We start from the raw sequence: 17,602 nt of genomic DNA on the forward strand, positions 1-17,602 counted from the left end.
ATTTCAATCCATAATCCAGCACCCACACGGGTGTCTGGTATCGCTATCAGCATGGCGTGTCACCTGCGGGAGAAGCAGATTTTGTGACTGATGAATTACAACCTTGGGACCAGAAAGAAAAAAAAATGCAGGAGAAAAAAAAATAAAATGGAAAGGTAGCTGTCCCAGCGATTACCCCACACTGCTGCAAATATCCCAGTCATGAGAATTTGTGGTTTAAATCTGCCTCCAGTTAAAAGGTAGCTTGAAAGACATTTAAATTAGTGACGCCAAGTTCACATTTGAGGAATGCAAATCAAATTGATAACGTAAAGGCGTTATTTTGTCACTGTGAATTCCCCAGGTTGGCAGTTTCTAAGATTTTTGAATTGCGTGTTTTATAGCAAGTCAGCATTTCAGGAGCTGCTCCTCACAACGAATAAGAGGGCAATCTAATTTTTGTGATTAAGACATGAAGAAAAAATTAAAAGGCCAACAGAGAGTCAAATCAAGTCTTTCAGGTATATCTCAGCCTAAAAGGGTGCGCACCAGCAGCTTGAACCTTCTGCTAGACTCTGATCTCTGAGATTTTGATGGCAGGATCCCTCGTGTCTACCACTTGCCACAAGGCAGAGTTCCTAATTATTTTTATACCAAAGAAACCTTTTGGTAGAACATCCTGGGGCATAAGGTGGTACTCGATTTTGGGTAGTGCCAGATGGCTCAGAGCAAATGTTGAGGGTGTTCGAAAAGGCTGGTGAAATTTGAGGGATCATAGATTGGTCCTAGGCAACTGAACCCATCAGGATATGCTCTACTAAAATCCTGGGGTAAACAGGCATTCTATGATCCATTGGTAATGTGGCACCAATGTGTGCTGGGTGAGGAGCAACTTGTAAGAAGAGTCAAAAGGCCTTGTATTTATTTGATGGCACATCATCATTCATTTGGCTCTACAATGGGCAGGACTGGAAATTCTGATGAGGATATCCTGCCACTAAAATCCTACAGGAGATACAAGAACCAGCCAATGTGTATATATGTATTCCAGTTTGCCAGGTGACATGTGAACTGAGTTGGCCTTCAAAAGGTGTAATGTGGACAGTACAGTGCTCCATAGCAATTCTTCAAATTATTGTTCAATAACTATGCTAAGCTGATCACATTGGTTGCTACAGGCTACCAAGTCTACAACACCAACAATGCCTTTAGCACCACATTTCGGAATAAGCCAGCTTCTCCTGACATTTGTCTTCAATGTTCTGTCTCTTCACATTTTAGGAAATGCAGATTGGTGTTTTTTTGATAGACATTCGTTATAAAGCCTATTTCAGGTAGACAGTAATCGGTCAGGTGGCCTGGCTTATTCCATAATGCAAGGAGAAGGAGTGTGGCCAATACTCATGGCATCCTCAACAATCACACAGAATAAAAGAAGGTTGCTGATTGGTTGTCCAGGTTTACCAGACTACATATTGCTCAGTACTCTGGTAGACCTGTGTCTCTTCATATCCATTTTATTTTTTCTTAGAACACTACATTCACACAACAAAAAAGTCGCAGTCCATGATCTTTATAAATCACAAATCAAGAATCAACTTGTCAGAACCATTAATAGCCCTGCTGTTATTTATTAGACAGAGAATCTTACCTTCTGTACACTGCAAGATGGCAATAAGAAGGAACAACCAATGGGTTTGCATTCTGCCGCCAGGAGACACCATTATTGATCCCTCGTAATGATTTCTTTGTATTCCTTAAAGAATCCAGTCAGAGAAGACCAACTTCATTGAGGAGAGGGGTAGACATTATTCATGCCTGAAAGAGAACAATAGATATTCAGTGGAATAATACACAAGGGGAAAAAAAATCAACGCATTATAGAGCAATTATATAAAATCACAAGCGGCCATTTTAGAAACTGAACGTACAATTTAATACAGAAGTGTGATGCTTCTGAGGTACACCAGGACAGTCATTTTGATGCCCAAGGTATTCCTCTAATATAGTCTACTGCTACCATTTGTCTCACAGAGGTTGCTTACTTCTAGAAAATGTGTTTCTAAAGTCTAGTTTGGAAGCCATTTTGAAAGTCAAAACTGCCAGGGTTTCTCTCTGGGATGTTAGACACTTCTTTTATTTACCAAAAACTGGAATCACCAGTGAGGAGAACAGAAGAGGTAGCCATTTTGAAAGCTGGGGCATAGAGATTTCAACATATAAATTCATACACAGCCCGCTTTATTTCGGAACCAAAAGATTGGAATCCATGATTTACTTGTCACCAGTATTTAGTGGACCGGTGCACTTTAACCAACCCCATGACTGCCTTGACTCAGAGAGCAAAATTAAAATGTTAAAAACTGGATATTCCAGCTTAGATGTAATGCTACATTTACATATGGTACTTGCTTGTTAGACTATAGGAAGAATAATGCTTAAATAACCCTTAAAATTCTGTGCATTCCTAAGAAGAGTTCAGCCTGTCAAGCTGAAATTCTTCCCCTAAAGAAGAGACAACACAATATGGCACACTACAAAGAAAAAAAGACTAAAGTCAACACAAACAAAATGGAGTCACAGCCGATCATGAAACCTAGCTAATGTTATGTGCATAGAAAATAGAAAGAATGTATGAATTGTCTGGGAGTAGACATTCTGCAGGTTTTCTTTTTTACATTAAACAATCTGTAGTCATTTACAACATAAGACACGTGGGAACATGACCTAAAGTACAAAAAATATATTTAAATGTGCTTTCTGCTTAACAGCGCATATACAATTATGGAATGCTAGCTGCATTCCAGATGCAGAAGCTTTTGGTATTGTGAAATATTATTATAATTATTATTATTATACAGGATTTACATAGCGCCAACAGTTTGCGCAGCACTTTACAACACGAGGGCAGACAGTACACTTACAATACCAATCAATACAGGAGGGATCAGAGGGCCCTGCTCATTAGAGTTTACAATCTAGGATACTAATCAGACTTGCAGTAAAAAGAGCAATGATGGGCAGAAACCCTTAGCAGCAGATCAGATTCCTACTTAAGAGGGCCCATTTACACTGACGTGTTTTAAAGTGCTAGAACACAGATCTCCATCTTTCCCATAATGAAAACAGAGTCTGTTCACATCCCAGAGTTACAGTGCACTGCATTTTAAAAAATAAGGCCTGTCATTTTTTTTTCCCGAATTTTAGCACATTGGGTCTAAAGAAGTCAACACAGAGCACCAAAAAACATATAACATGCAACACGTGTTAACATGGTCAATAGCTGTCAACCCTTGGTAAACGACTGTTACCTCTACCCAATCTAAAAAACACACACCACAACACACATGCAATGCAAAAAAACAAACAAACAATCTCCTATGCTTGGGGGCTTAGTTTATAGGTGGGTGGTGCAGAGAGAATGTGGAATTGCCAATGGTCTTGCTGCCCTCCTCAGAACAATGGGCATCCTTAGAACTGAAACATAAAAAAAAAAAAAAAAAAAAAAAAAAGGAGGAGGGCACACTGACCTTGTGCATTACCAATGATAAAATGTAATAAAAACTAACAGCAGTAGTCATACTCACAAAACGTGATAAAAAGGCTTGACAGTACACCAGCAAATGGAACCGTCTCTAAACACCTGCAACCTGGACCAGATGACATGATTCACTCCTCAGAACCAAAGCGGTGAACGACCGGCTTCCTCCGGTTACCTCTAGATATGTCCACAGAAAACAAGTCCAAGCAGACCCCCACCAGATTTTGCCCCACCCCTCAGCAAGGGTGCCACCCACTATGTGGATCAATCGGGAGTGTATGCTACTATCAAACATCATATATCCCTCCCCTATGACCATGGAAGTGTCCCCAGCCTGTGAACAGGAACTCCGAGCCCCATGTCAGAGTTAGGGACCAACGCAGGTGTGCATATTAACTAAAAGAAACCGAACAGCCAAATGAATACTAACAAAAGACAGAAGTAATACACATGACAACAATCTCATGTCAATCAACATGGCGACGAGTGACAAAACAAGTGGAATTTGGTTAGCTTGCCAACAATGCCAATTGTTTGGTCACTTGTTGCCACATTGATTCACCATCGGAGATTGTGGTCATGTGTATTACTTCTGTTTTTTGCGAGTGTTCATTTAGCTATTTGGTTTCTTTAAATAAACCTTGACTAATGAACTAGGCATTTGCACCCTCTGTATGTTTTTACAGTGCATAGTTGGATTCCTGTCTGAGGCGAGCAGCACGCTGAAGCATAGTCCTGGAGGTTACATAGACGCTGCATTACATCCCTGTCTGGCGACTGTCCTTTTGAGCGCTGGAGAAATTGTTTGTCCCATGGAACCCAACATGGTTGAGAACGGTTTCTTTAGACCAGGGTTTCTCAACTAGGGTTCCTCTAGATGTTGCTAGGGATTCCTTGAGATTTAGCCTCTCAGATAAGTTCCCACTGACACCAATGATCTTTTTAGCCATCTGTAAGGGGGTAATTCTTCACAATGACCACACGTGCAAGGAGCAGTCTTTCCACTGACCATCACAAAAGGTTGAGGAAGGCTGCTTCAGACTACTTGCTGGTGACAACGGCTTTACCAAACAGAAAGTAGGGGTTAACATGACCACAATAAAAATTTGATGCAGGTTCTAGTCTTCCCTATTAAAACAATAAAAAATTATTTTTATGTTGATGTTGGCGATTAACATTTACTTCCTATGAGGGGTAGAGAAGGGGAGATCTCTCTAATGGACCACAGCAGTATAAACCCCAACAGTGGTTTTGTTACCCAAACAATACAAATCTAAAAAGAATAGAAAATGGCTGGACTTACACTTTAAATCTGAAATGGGGAGGGTTTTGATGAAGTAACTGGACTGTTAGTACTTCGAACATGAGAGAGGTCTCTCTTCCCGCTACAAGCAAATGCATGCATATGCAAGAAAATAAAAGTATCACCCTATCTGCGTACCATAACTATTGCTTTTTGTTTGGCCTTTCCGATCCAATTAATACATATAATAAACTCGCCACTTAAAATGCAGCACAGGAATTTACTGAAATATTCCCGTGCCTTCCAAGCAATCTGACTATCATAAATTTCCTTCCAAACGCCAGCAACCCGGACAAAACAGACATTTCTGATATAAACCCGTACTAGAATCTTTTCAGCAAAGATCTTATCATGATCTTCCTTTGTTGAGTAAAAGGCCTATCATAGATGCTATAATGCTGACATATAAAAAGCCCGTTAATGCCTTGCTGCTTAGCACGAGCCTCTCTCTCCCTTTCTCTGCTTCACCAATGAATTACCGGAATCTCTCCGCTCCTGACAGCTCCCCCTTTAACCGAGCTGCTTGTAATGTGCTGAAGCATTTTTAGTCTTACTGAAAATAGAATGTTTTACATGCATGTAATATTTCAGATATGTTTGCAGGATGATCAGGAATCAAACAACAAGAGAGGCGATCTTCAGGTCATATGAAGAAAATAGGCTCATATTTTTACCCCTCCCACACATGGCTCTCAGCTCAGAATAATGGACACTGCAGGCTGCATCTCTGGTAAACCGTCATTGGAAAAAAAAAAAAAAAAAAAAAAAAAAAAAAAAGGGGGGGGGGGGAGGGGTGGACACCTACCCCCTAATTTTTAAAGCTTGGCATTTAAAAATTGCCTTATGGCAATATGGACAGATTATATTCGGAATTCGAGTTTAATTTGTACAAGCTTTCTTTAAAGAGATTTGTGCTTTCCCCAATGCTTTGTTCCCAGGTACGTGTGAGAGGGGAATATAGACAAGACCCCTGGCCAATAGGTCCAACGAAGTAATATAGAGTGAGTCACATGAGCTACCAAGTATTTCCTTCAGGTTCTCATGCTTTGGGAAGGGTACAACAGTAATGCAAGTACATGCTGCTGGGGATAGGAGGGTTGCTTTGCCACAAATTGGTAAAGCAATTTTTTTTTTACGGGTGTGTGCACAGACACCTTATGCTCCCTCTTAACATTGGAAGTGTCCATATAAAGGTATAGTCATAGAGGTAGCTTAAAGAATCCTAGGAAGTACTACCTTCCAATGATGTCCACATGCCTCTAAAAATGCATGAGATACAACACAATTAAAAAACTTTGTATTCCTTTTTTGGCTTTCCTTTTGTACAGCATTGTTGGCAGATGTGAATCACACAAAAATATGAACCCTGCATACCTTGCCACATTTCCAGAGTAAATCGGGGTGTGCTTGTCCCCGTCAGCCACCAGATGGCACTGTGCATATGACTGGTAGATGTTCAGTCACACCAATAGAAAACCTTGTATTAGAAATGCTATGGATACCAGAATGCATACTCTTCCAGGTGACAGCCGTAAGTTACAAAAATTGACAACTTGTTATAGTTGTTGTCAGGTTGGCCAGATCTTATTCAGGTATAAAAATTGATATTTTTTTATATATACACACGCCATGTTTTGCCGATTCTGCAGTTTGCCCTGAACAGGAGCAATGTGACATAACATTGGTCTTTTATACAGTGTGGTCGCCAAAAATTGCGAACAGTCACACTCCCACGAGCACAACACTAAAAGAAGCCCTAAAACAAGCAGCTGGATAATAGGACATTAATGGAAAATAATAAAAACTACTAGCCATACCAACAAACACTGGGCAACATTTCCATAAAAATGTCTACTTGGCCATCAAATTGTAAGCCAAGACGAAAGCTTCAGACATTCAAAATAAAGGACTAAATAAAATAATATAGTTCAGTGGGCTCCTAAATCTTGTTAAAACCTTTTCTAGTGACATCAACAGAGGGATGCGCCTACCCACCATTTACTGAATGTAAATTGACCCTACTGGCTCTTCTATCCTGCATTAATATGTCCACCTCTGTGCATCAAGAGCCTAACAAGAACGTCATACAAATAGATACATATGCTCAAGCTCAGGTAATGAACAGCTTAAGGCTAACAAGATGGACATAAATAAAAAATTGAGAGGACTTGTGGACGGGTCTAACATTGACTTTCTCAGACAATATAATTAAAAACACGTTTCCACTTCCCTCAACACACACACTAAAAGAGAGCAGTGATAATTTAAAGAAGAACTTTGGAAAATGTGACCAAACAAAAGCCATATGGTCCATGTTAGTGGTGAAGGAGTAGACATTCGAGGCATGTCCTCACTCTGCTAGACACATTAACACCTTCTGCATTAGTGGGTCACACGGGTACAATCTATATTCACTTATGTGTCCTATCTATTGATTCAGCTGCAAAGCCCTCTCCATACAACAGTGAGGCAGAACAATAAAAACAGAAGATGAGTCTAAATTATCATACTGTCAGCAATGGATGAATAAGCGGCCAATAAAACAACACCACTAAAAGAGGTCAAACAGCCAGTCATGGTTAGAAATGAGTGCAGGTCTTCAGAAAGCCATTTTTTATTTTATTTTTTTTATTAAAAACTCACAAAATGCAACATTTTGCAAAAACTGACACTCGTTAACCCTCACGCAGTAGACTGCATTGTTGACATGTGTTTTACGGTGTTGTTGGGGTAAATAAAGCCCTTAGTCTGTTGTATACTACTTATTGGTCATGCGTTTAATACTCCCATATTGGAGCACCAGTTTCCCCAAAAGAAAACTGGTTATTTCCACTCCGATTCTGGGACAAGAACCACAAACACATCCTTAAAGTTAGGGTCAGTATAAAAAGAGCTCCAATTAGGTAAAGCTAACCTGGAGGCTTACATCATATCCAGTTTTGCAAGTCTTCTCTATAATGCCAACCACAGCAGTATGCACAAAATAGAAATAAACAAAATTAACTTCCTGCAGCTGAGTGTAAATTGATATATACATTTGTTATGGCCAATATGCATCCAGTGCACACAAAAGGTACTCTAAGGTAGGCCATAGATACGATTTTCTTTCCTGCAAACACAGAAGCCATCCCTGCGGGAGAACACAGTCATTGTTGCCGGCGGCTATTGCCGCTGCAAATAAATCTTATGTAAAAATCCGGTATGCTGGCTGTACTGAAGTTGATTAATGGATCGACTTTGGTACAATAAGCCTGCCAATAGATCGTTTGAGTCTCGGCCAGTCCTTGCTAAAATCAGCCAAGATTTGAACCACCTATGACCGGCTTTAGTAGCCAGGGTACCTGAGCATCACATCCAAACTATATGACCAAATATATGTAACCACCCTTCCAAATAATTACATTTGTGTTTCCAGTGGAGGGTAACCACATACAAAGACATTTTTAGACAACTGTGCATTTCCAACCTTGGGGCAACTGTTTATAGAAGGTTATTTTCTGTTCCAACACAAAACCGTGTCCCTGTGTACAAAGCCAGCTCCATAAAGACACAGTTTGATGAGTTTCACATTGAGGGACTCCAAAAAGATTGAGGGCAGGGCTTGGTGCGGGCCACAACACCTCTGGGATGACCAGCAATGCCAATTGTAAGCCAGGTCTGCTCATCCAACATTAATACTTGACCTCACACATGCTCTTTGGCTGATGTTGGATTGAATAAACACAAAACGCCCACAGACACACTCCGACCTTTTGTGGTAAAGCCTTTCCAGAAGAGTGGAGGTCATCACGGCTGCAAAGAGGGTGCCAACTCCATATTAGTGCGTTTTAGAATGGGAAAGCAAACAAGCTCACATAGGCATGATGGTCAGAAGCCCACAAATTATTTACCATATGGATAGAAATTTGCATAGCACACTTCCTACAGGTCTTTTGGAACTTGGTTTCTATTTAACTTTACAATTGTGTTTTTAATTATTTTTAGACTTTAGAAATGTACTTTTCTTCCAACGTTTTACATGTGTATTAACTCATATAGCTTAATACGCAGAAAGAAAAAAGAAAAAAAAGTCAGCAGAGGATTCATTGATCTTTGCGACCCTTTTTCAAGATAGGAGGCCGGGCCAAAGATTTGAAAAGACGAGCACCAGGTGCACAGTTCTTATTAAAGTGGCCAAATAAACTACCAGTATGTTTTAGGACTGAAGAGAGAAAATGGACTACACAGACTTATAAAAAACAGGAAGAACATTAACAATTGAAAATGGCTTCTGAAAATGCCATAAACATCTGTTATCTTTAAGATAACCCACATAATGATGACCGGTGTACACATTTCATTAAATTATTTTTCAGAATTCAATAATCTGATAGAAAAGACCTGTGGTGATAAGGCCTTTGGCGCCAGGCTCCTTCTACTGAGAAGATACAGATTCCCGCCAACCCTGAACCAAGCTACATAATCATTCTGTTATATTTTATATTCAATTATTAAAATTGAATTTATTGTCTGAAGCACAATTCGCCTTGCAGTGCTGAAGATATGGCAGGACTACCAGCTATGGGCCACTGATGATTCTTGTGGAGGGTGCTCAATATATAAACTGTATAAAAAAAAAAAAAAAAAGTGTGACCCATGGTAAACAATCCAATCAGAACTGTAACCTCTAGCACAGTTACAAAACTAACACCTGGTGGTTACCAACAATCATTTCTTTCTGATGTCCTCCATTTTTTTAAGAAATGCCTCTCTAGAAGTGACTATTGATCAACATAAAACTCACTCTTCACAGAAAATGGAATTTAAATTTTTGCCTCCAGGTGGTTAGAAAATGACTCAACATAATGACAAGACTACATTTTGTTTTTGCGGTTCAAGCGATTAAGCATACTTCACTAAAAGTCATCTTCTGAACTCTGTATGGTTGTGAATTCCTATCTCCGATACTTAGTGGACATTCAGAAGAAAATGCGATCTCTATCTGGTCATCTATCAGCTGCCTCTGCCCTAAGGGAGCCAGCAGGGCGTGCATTACCCAATTGGAACCTTTGAATATCTATAGGGACATCAGAACACATTTCAACTGAGCATTCTTAGATGACATAGACCAGTTAGGATTACTTTAGGTCAGTTACTGCTGTGTGTCCACCTTCCCAAGCTTCTAAGATAAGCAGCTCCTCCGTCCTCAGGTGCTACCCCTCCCTCCACCATAGCCAACAAAACAGCATAATTATCCAATGCATGTACACATTTTTTCAACATCCATTAGAAGGATTTTTTGGCCCCAACATTAATCATGAACCATCTTAAAACTTAAAAATACCCAAGAGGAATTTCTACAATCCCTCCAGGCACAAGTAGGCCGATATTCCTTCAGCCTGAAGTATAGAGTCAACAGTTATGGCAGCAAAAGTAGCCCAAGCTCCTGTAGTCCTCTGCTAAAGTCAAACCACAGAAGTTTCCCAGTCACCTCTTGACATCTGAGCTTTTAACAATGTCACAGGTCCATAGATATACAAACACTTTCTACTCTATTTTAATCACATTATTATTTTACAGAAAAACATTGCTGCTGCTCCAAGATGGCTTCCAGCTTTACACTCCTTCACATAATCCTCTTCTTTTGTAAACAGTGATGCTATAAATACAGGTTTCTTACCTACTTTTTTCCCCTCCCACCAGGCCCGTAAGGCAGCCATCCCTCCAGTGGAACAGCCACCTTCCTCCCGTACATTCGCGTAACTCAGTACTAAGTGGCTGCACCCCTCACTTCCCGCTTCTGCCTTTAAACTGCATTACGTTAATGCAGAGCCTATTAATGATTTATGCCTCCTCTGGATCACGTATTGGTGATCGGCGGCTAATAAGACATCTCCAGTTCGCCGAGTCTGAGGGGGGGGTGAAAAGGAAATGGAAGAGATTCTTTAAGTCAATTACAACTGTTACATCTTAGTGCCCTGCTGAGAAGCAAGTTAAATATGCTAATACTGTTGGACACCACAGGCAGGCTTAAAGGCATTTCTGCAGCTGCATCTATTAAGACGGCTCTTTATTTGGTGATACAAACAGATCGTATTCCCCAATTTCCAAATATCCTGCGCTGTGCTAACCGTGAAGACATCTGGAACAAAAAAAGAAAAAAAAAACTGAAAACCAACAACCTGAATTTTGGATGAAGACGAGGCTGGTGCTGAGCTTGCTGTCTGCTGAGAGGGGAGCAAGAGAGGTGACGTTAGGGGATGAGATTGTCAGCTGCAGCGTTAAAGCTTTGCATAAACCTATTTTAATGTAGAAGGCGACATGCCACTTTCTAGGGATTCTTTGTCCCCCAAGTAATGGTGGGAAGAGAGAGACACGGGTATGCAGGTGTGATCATATGCACCACCTGCTCAGAAGTGGTTATCAGGACAGATTTACCAAACTGAAGGGGGACAGATCTCATTGTCTATCACAACCAGGCTAAATTCCACATTTTATTCTTGCAATGCAAAAAGAAAATTATTTCCTTAGGGTCTTTTAATACATAAGGATGACTGCTTGAACATGGGAAGTTTAGTTAATTGACAAGTCTAATGTTTAAAGTAAATCTAAACCCAATAGTAAACTTTTAATATATTGCAGTTTACCGGCCCTTACCATTAAATCAAGTGGAATTAAGCAGCCACCACAAGAATATTTTCTGTAAGTCCAGAAAAATAACCGTTGATCCTGCCAGAAATCCTGTGAATGGTAATCAACCTTCCCCCTCTATGAAAATGGATATGTGAAGAGAAGAGAGGTCTTTTTATCCCACACCAGGAGAGCAGCCTAAAGGTGACACTGCTGCTCCTTAGCCTAGGACAGCTTAGGACAGGAAATGTGTTGCTGGCAAAACAAAGATTAAACAAAGCCTTAAAGTGAAGCTAAGTCAGGGGTTGACAAATTTGCTTGGAATCTAGGAGCCAGCTTAAAAAGTTAGGAGCCAGGTCCGTGACGGCGATCCGGACCTGTCCCTGGCCTGACATGGAGACGAGTGAGGGGAAGATAGCAGCGCCGTCGCCGACCCCCCCGTCCCTGCCCCCCCCCCCCCCCCACCCCGTCTCCAAGTCATTGCCCATAGCTCTTAGAGGGACATTTTATATATTTTTTTCAAATGACAATTTTTTTTTCAATTGCATTTTAGTGTAAATATGAGATCCGAGGTCTCTCTGACCTCAGATCTCATATTTAAGAGGACCTGTCATGCTTTTTCTATTACAAGGGATTTTTACATTCCTTGTAATAAGAATAAAAGTGACACAACATTTTTTTTAAAAGAACAGTGGAAAAAAAAAAAAAAAAAAGTTAAAATAAGAAGAAAAAATAATAATTTTTAAACGCGCCCTGTCCTGCCCGCATATAAAATCGGTGTTCGAACCACACATAGGAGGTAGCGCCGTGATCGGTAGAGCGAGAGCAATAATTCTAGCCCCAGACCTCCTCTGTAACTCAAAACATGCAACCTGTAGAATTTTTTTAAACGTCGCCTATGGAGATTTTAAAGGGTAAAAGTTTGTCGCCATTCCATGAGCGGGTGCAATTTTGAAGCGTGACATGTTGGGTATCAATTTACTCGGCGTAACATTATCTTTCACAATATAAAAAATAATTGGGCTAACTTTACTGTTGTCTTATTTTTTTATTAACTAAATTATTTTTCCCAACAAAAGTGCGCTTGTAAGTCCGCTGCACAAATACGGTGTGACAGACAGTATTGCAACAACCACCATTTTATTCTCTAGGGTGTTAGAATAAAAAATATATATAATGTTTAGGGGGTTCTAAATAAAGGGAAGAAAAGGCAGGTAATATAAAACACTCAGAGGAAGCTTCATTAGAATTACTGGTCTGTCATACCAACGGCGACCACAAGAGGGCGCCAGATTCCATAAGGAATCATAGGACCGCAGAAGGCCTCAAAGCCGCGGCCTAAATTTTCGGCCGCCGGCGGAACGGCCCGGCGCGATCACGCTGGGGGGGTCCACAGAGACAGGATACCCCCAGCTGTGCTGCCCCAGGCGCGAGGTCGCTATTTCTAGTCGCCAATGCGACCTGGCGACCGGGTTTTGTCGAGCCCTGAGCTAAGTGATTTAATGGTTTCCCAAAACATCCCATGAATGATAACCGTCACAACTGTTTTTGCTCAATGAACTGTCAGGCCATCAAATGGCAGGTGTCATAACTGATCATATTTGCAGATCAAACAGAGGCCAAAATGCCAGCTTCCTTGGCTGTAAAAGCCAAGGAAGTTTCACTTTAAGGCTCGGTTCACACAGGGGCGACTTGCCCAGGCGACTTCGCCGCCTGACAAGTCGCCCCCGTTCTGTACTACGGAACCGTTCTAATAGGAGCGACTCGAGTCGCTCCGACTTAGAAAAAAGGTTCCTGTACTACTTTGGCGGCGACTTCGGGCGACTTGCATTGACTTCTATACAGAAGTCGTTTTGCAAGTCGCCGCTGAGGTCGCGGCAGGTCGCGGCGCTGCAAGTCGTGCCGCGTCCTGTGTGAACCGAGCCTTAAGCTTGAACTCCAAGGAAGAAAAATACCATGATTTGGGTGATAAACTTTGTTTATTCCTTGCTACCCAGCAGCAGGCACTCTCCACCACTGTCCAAACAATCTCAAGTTGTGAAAAGGCCCATCAACATCCACACATACCATGTAGGACTGCTGGTCCTGCATTGTATGCGCCATCGTCAGAGCACTACGACGGGTTTCGCAGAAAAAAGGGAAGAGGCTTCAAAATGACTGGTCACCAAGCCGAGAAAGCCTGTGGGTGTAAGGAATAGGGCAAGCATATCATCTTATTTATCTTCTAAGGCCAGGGTTATGCCCTACAGCTGTTGCCAAAGTACCATTGAGTCATGATTGTGGTTGTAAGAGATTTGCAAAGTCTCAAGGGACTTGTAGTTCCAAAACAGCTGGAGGGCCAATGTTTGCCTACCCGTTGTAGGCAAAATTAACAGGTAGCTCTTGGAGCGGGGAAGTGGACCCATTGCAAAAAGGTAAGGTTTGTTTTTCTTCATTGTTACTAAAGCAGTGCCTGTCCAAAGATTGCAGGAACTCATTTTTATTAACCGGAACATTTTCTCCAAAGCAAAGGAAAAAGACCCATGCCCATGGCCTTTACAATAGCGCAATCTGACAAAGGCCAAATAATGGACAGTAGGCTTAAGGGTAGATCACTACCTGCTACAAAAACTCAAGATGGGCTACAGTTTTCAAATGCCAGTCTTGGCCATATCACCATGTAGAACATAAGTACTCAACCAGTGTCCTTCCAGCCGTTGCAGGACTACAAGTCCCATAAGGCATTGCAAGGCTGACAGTTACAGGCATGAACTCCCAAAGGCAGAGGCAATATGGGACTTGTAGCACAACAGCTGGAGGGCCACAGGTTGAGCACCCATGATGTAGAACTTCTCTCTTTCGGAGATCTTTTTCCAAGGAAGCATATAGGGAAACTTCAATCATATGCACTGTGATCAACCACATCTGGCCAGCCTCCTGCAAATATGGCAGCATGCAAGGAAATTCCGTACAATCCAAGAGATTTGTTTTGTACAGAAAGTGAATTTAATGTTAACATCTGTGAGATCATAGTCTAATTACTCCGAAGTGAAATCTGAAACAAAATCAATGGACACATAAGATGCAATCTCTACTGTGTTTGGCTCAGCACACAAAATCCTTGACTCATAAATCAATGTTACAAGCCATTCAGCCAATCGATAGTCAGATTCCCACTTGGTCTATACATACAGCCACTAAATGAAATAATAATGACTTAAGATGTGTCATACTGGGTCATCAATATCAACAAGGAGTTGGCCATAGTAAAGCCGAGATTGAAAAGAAATCACAAAGACGTCTGCAGCTTGGAGGGGAAAGTGGTGTGACTTGCACAATGTTTTAGTCTTTATGGAAGAAATAAAAAATAAAAAAAATGGCTGCAGGAGATAAAAAAAAAAAAAAGTTCCACAGAGACAGGATTAATAAAGCCGATTGGTAAAAAAAAAAAAAACATTTAAAGCCCGTTCATACCAGTACCTTCAAACTGAACTTCTTTAGATGGACCCATCAGTAATGTGACAAAGAAATGCATTCCTAGTGTGATAACATGGGCAACAGATATGTTTTTCAATGCACTGCACTATTAGAAAGCCATCTTTGCGCTCCATGTTGGTATTCTGCATTAAGTGCAAGGATTTAAAAAAAAAAAAAAAAAAAAAAAAGCAGAATTTGGCATCTACAAATCCAGGAGATGGTTAGAGGAACAAAGGACGAAGGCCTTGTTTATATGGGAATCAACATGTGTACAGAAACTTTGCCAAAATCTTTGTTGAATTTCTGATAAGCTATCAAACAAAATACATTTTTCCGTATGCTTTTAAATAAAACTTCAGTTTCAGCATGGGGATGGTAAACTTACATTTTAAAAGAATTATTCCAGGTATGGATACTTTATAAATGGTTACTAGGGTTGCACCGATACCACTTCGAGACCGAGTATTTCCCGCCCCAGTACTCGCAGGTACCGATTTTTTTTTTTTTTTAGGTCATGTGACAGTGGACTGTTTATAATATATCCCCTTTGAGACAGACGACGGAGATTCCCCAGTCACTTTCTCTGCAGCCTCAGCTGCACTGAAGATGAATGGACAGGACACAGAGGCTCCTGTTCATTCATAAACTGAAGCACGGTAAACAGTTTACGATGCTCAGTTATGAATGGACAGAGTCAGTGATCACTGACTGCATTTGGAAAAGGAAGGAGCCGGTAAATTAATTTACCAGCTCCTTCCTCGGCTCTCCATCCTGACAGATCCAGGGACGGAGGGGGACCGGAGGAGCATGGAGGACATGGACAGGGACCGAAGAAGCATGGAGGACATAGAGGGGGACCAGAGGAGAACAATAAGAAGGACATGGAGAAGGACACAGGGGAGAGTCAAGGATGATTGGTGCAAGCACCAATCTACCTGTATAGATTTCAATAAAGCAGCGGAAAGCCGTGGGGGCGGGGGAGGAGAAGTGTCTGTCAGCTGCTTTATTGAAATCTATACAGGGAGATTGGTGCTTGTAACTCCCCCCACTGCAGCACTGATCATCCCCGACTGTCCAGGTATCGGATCAAGCATCGAAGCATTTTCACAAGTACTCATGCAAACACTCGGTGTCGGCATCGGTGCAACCCGAATGGTTACCATACCATAGTTGGCCGATGCCCCTGGAAACCGGAAACCACTGAAGTAGACACCACTAGTACAGTGATCTCCACTAGCTTCCAGGTCCCATGCTGAGCAGCTGCCCTGTTGCATTATGGACGCAAGAGGCTGGCCACTAGGCACAGGTGCCATTCAGAGAAGCTTTGCCTTCTCAGGTTGGACGAATTAGAAAGGAGGGGTGGTAACATGGTGAAGTTGCGGAGCAGCACCATTCAGTTGAATAGGTTGTGTTTAGCGGTTGATCCCGTTTGTCAAGCATGTCAGTGGGGATACATTTTGCCGCAAAAACGTGGCTTAGACCCCATACACACTATTAGATTTTCTGTTGATTTATGTCTTAAGCTTTGACCTCATATCACATGGTTTTGGTAAATCTGAAGACAAAAATCTGCAGAAAATCTAATAGTGTGTATGGGGCTTTAGACTATAGTTGTTACCACTCCTCCCAACCTCAAAATGTAAATGAGCACTAAACAAACCATTAGTATTTTTATGCTGGACAGCATAAGAATTCCAAGAATAGAGAAAACGAGCCACAAAAAGCCTCAAGAAAAAAAAGGACACAAAATGAAGAACACAACACAAGCGTAAAAAAAAGATAAAGAAAAATACAAGGGTCGACTGTACATGAAACTTGCAAAGCAAAAAAGGTAACTCTAGACGACCTCCAGCTGTTTTCAATAGATTTCTCCCTTTCAGCTCGCCGTTTCTCCCTTCCACGCCGCTCAATACACAAGGGCAAATTGATAATGTTTGCAGATTGGCAGATCTATTGAGACAAACACAGAAGGGATGCTTGCAGGCTCTCACCTCGCTCTGCACCCTAGGGCTGATTATATAGGAATCTAGGATATCACGCAGGACAGATTAAACTACATATTGTGTCCTCGGATTTCGTGCCACTCGCAAAGAGCGGGGCCAGGACGTTATGAGGCCGTGGCATAACATCCATCAGGCAAAGATGGCCTGAAACCTGAGAGGACAACTAGGCCGGACTCAAGTGACAGGAACTCAGAAGTTACAATGCCTTCAAATAGGAGGAGAATTAGGCTTCATGTACCCGGGACGTTTCTCAGCCTCTCCTGCACACTGGAACATCACAGCTCGTAATCCATGTTTAAAAATGCGCGTTTAGCAGCGTTTACAAGCCGTGTTTAGCTACGTTTGCGTTCAGGAGCGTTTACTAAAGATAACCTCAGGAGACCCCCCCAAATGATTAGAAAGCACTAAAAACAAGTATTTATTAACCATTTCAGCTATTCTGTGAGAACAGTAGCAGCTGAGAAAGATTTATGCTTGTAGCTAGCTGTTATTTTTTCGTTGCTTTGTTCATATGGATCCCATGATGAACATGTGTGAGGAAATGCTCCTGATGTTGCTTTTGCTGAGGCTCCAAAGACGTAGAAAATTGCGTGAGAGGACCAGAGTTTGTCGCTACTGGACACATCTATTGATGGCTCAACGCATGTCCACAGGATACTTTCCTAATATGTATGTTCAGCTGCGTAATTACCCAGAGAACATTTTTAATTT

The 17,602-nt window shown here is 41.4% G+C and overlaps 1 protein-coding gene across 25 annotated transcripts in view; it reads right to left on the minus strand.

Annotated features, from left to right (window-relative positions):
• ADGRL2 (adhesion G protein-coupled receptor L2) overlaps positions 1-17,602 on the minus strand; it is a 284,260-nt gene that overhangs the window by 233,049 nt on the left and 33,609 nt on the right. For all 25 annotated transcript variants that reach the window (XM_077450365.1, XM_077450363.1, XM_077450386.1 and 22 more), the window contains exon 2: positions 1,631-1,797. In XM_077450365.1, the coding sequence (XP_077306491.1) occupies positions 1,631-1,703 (73 nt within the window). In that variant the 5' untranslated portion in view covers positions 1,704-1,797. The remainder of the gene's footprint in view (positions 1-1,630; positions 1,798-17,602) is intronic.

Source organism: Lithobates pipiens, unplaced genomic scaffold, assembly GCF_037356315.1.
Source record: "Lithobates pipiens isolate NorthernLeopardFrog02 unplaced genomic scaffold, aLitPip1_a1.2 Scaffold_23, whole genome shotgun sequence".
Classification (NCBI taxonomy): Eukaryota; Metazoa; Chordata; class Amphibia; order Anura; family Ranidae; genus Lithobates; species Lithobates pipiens.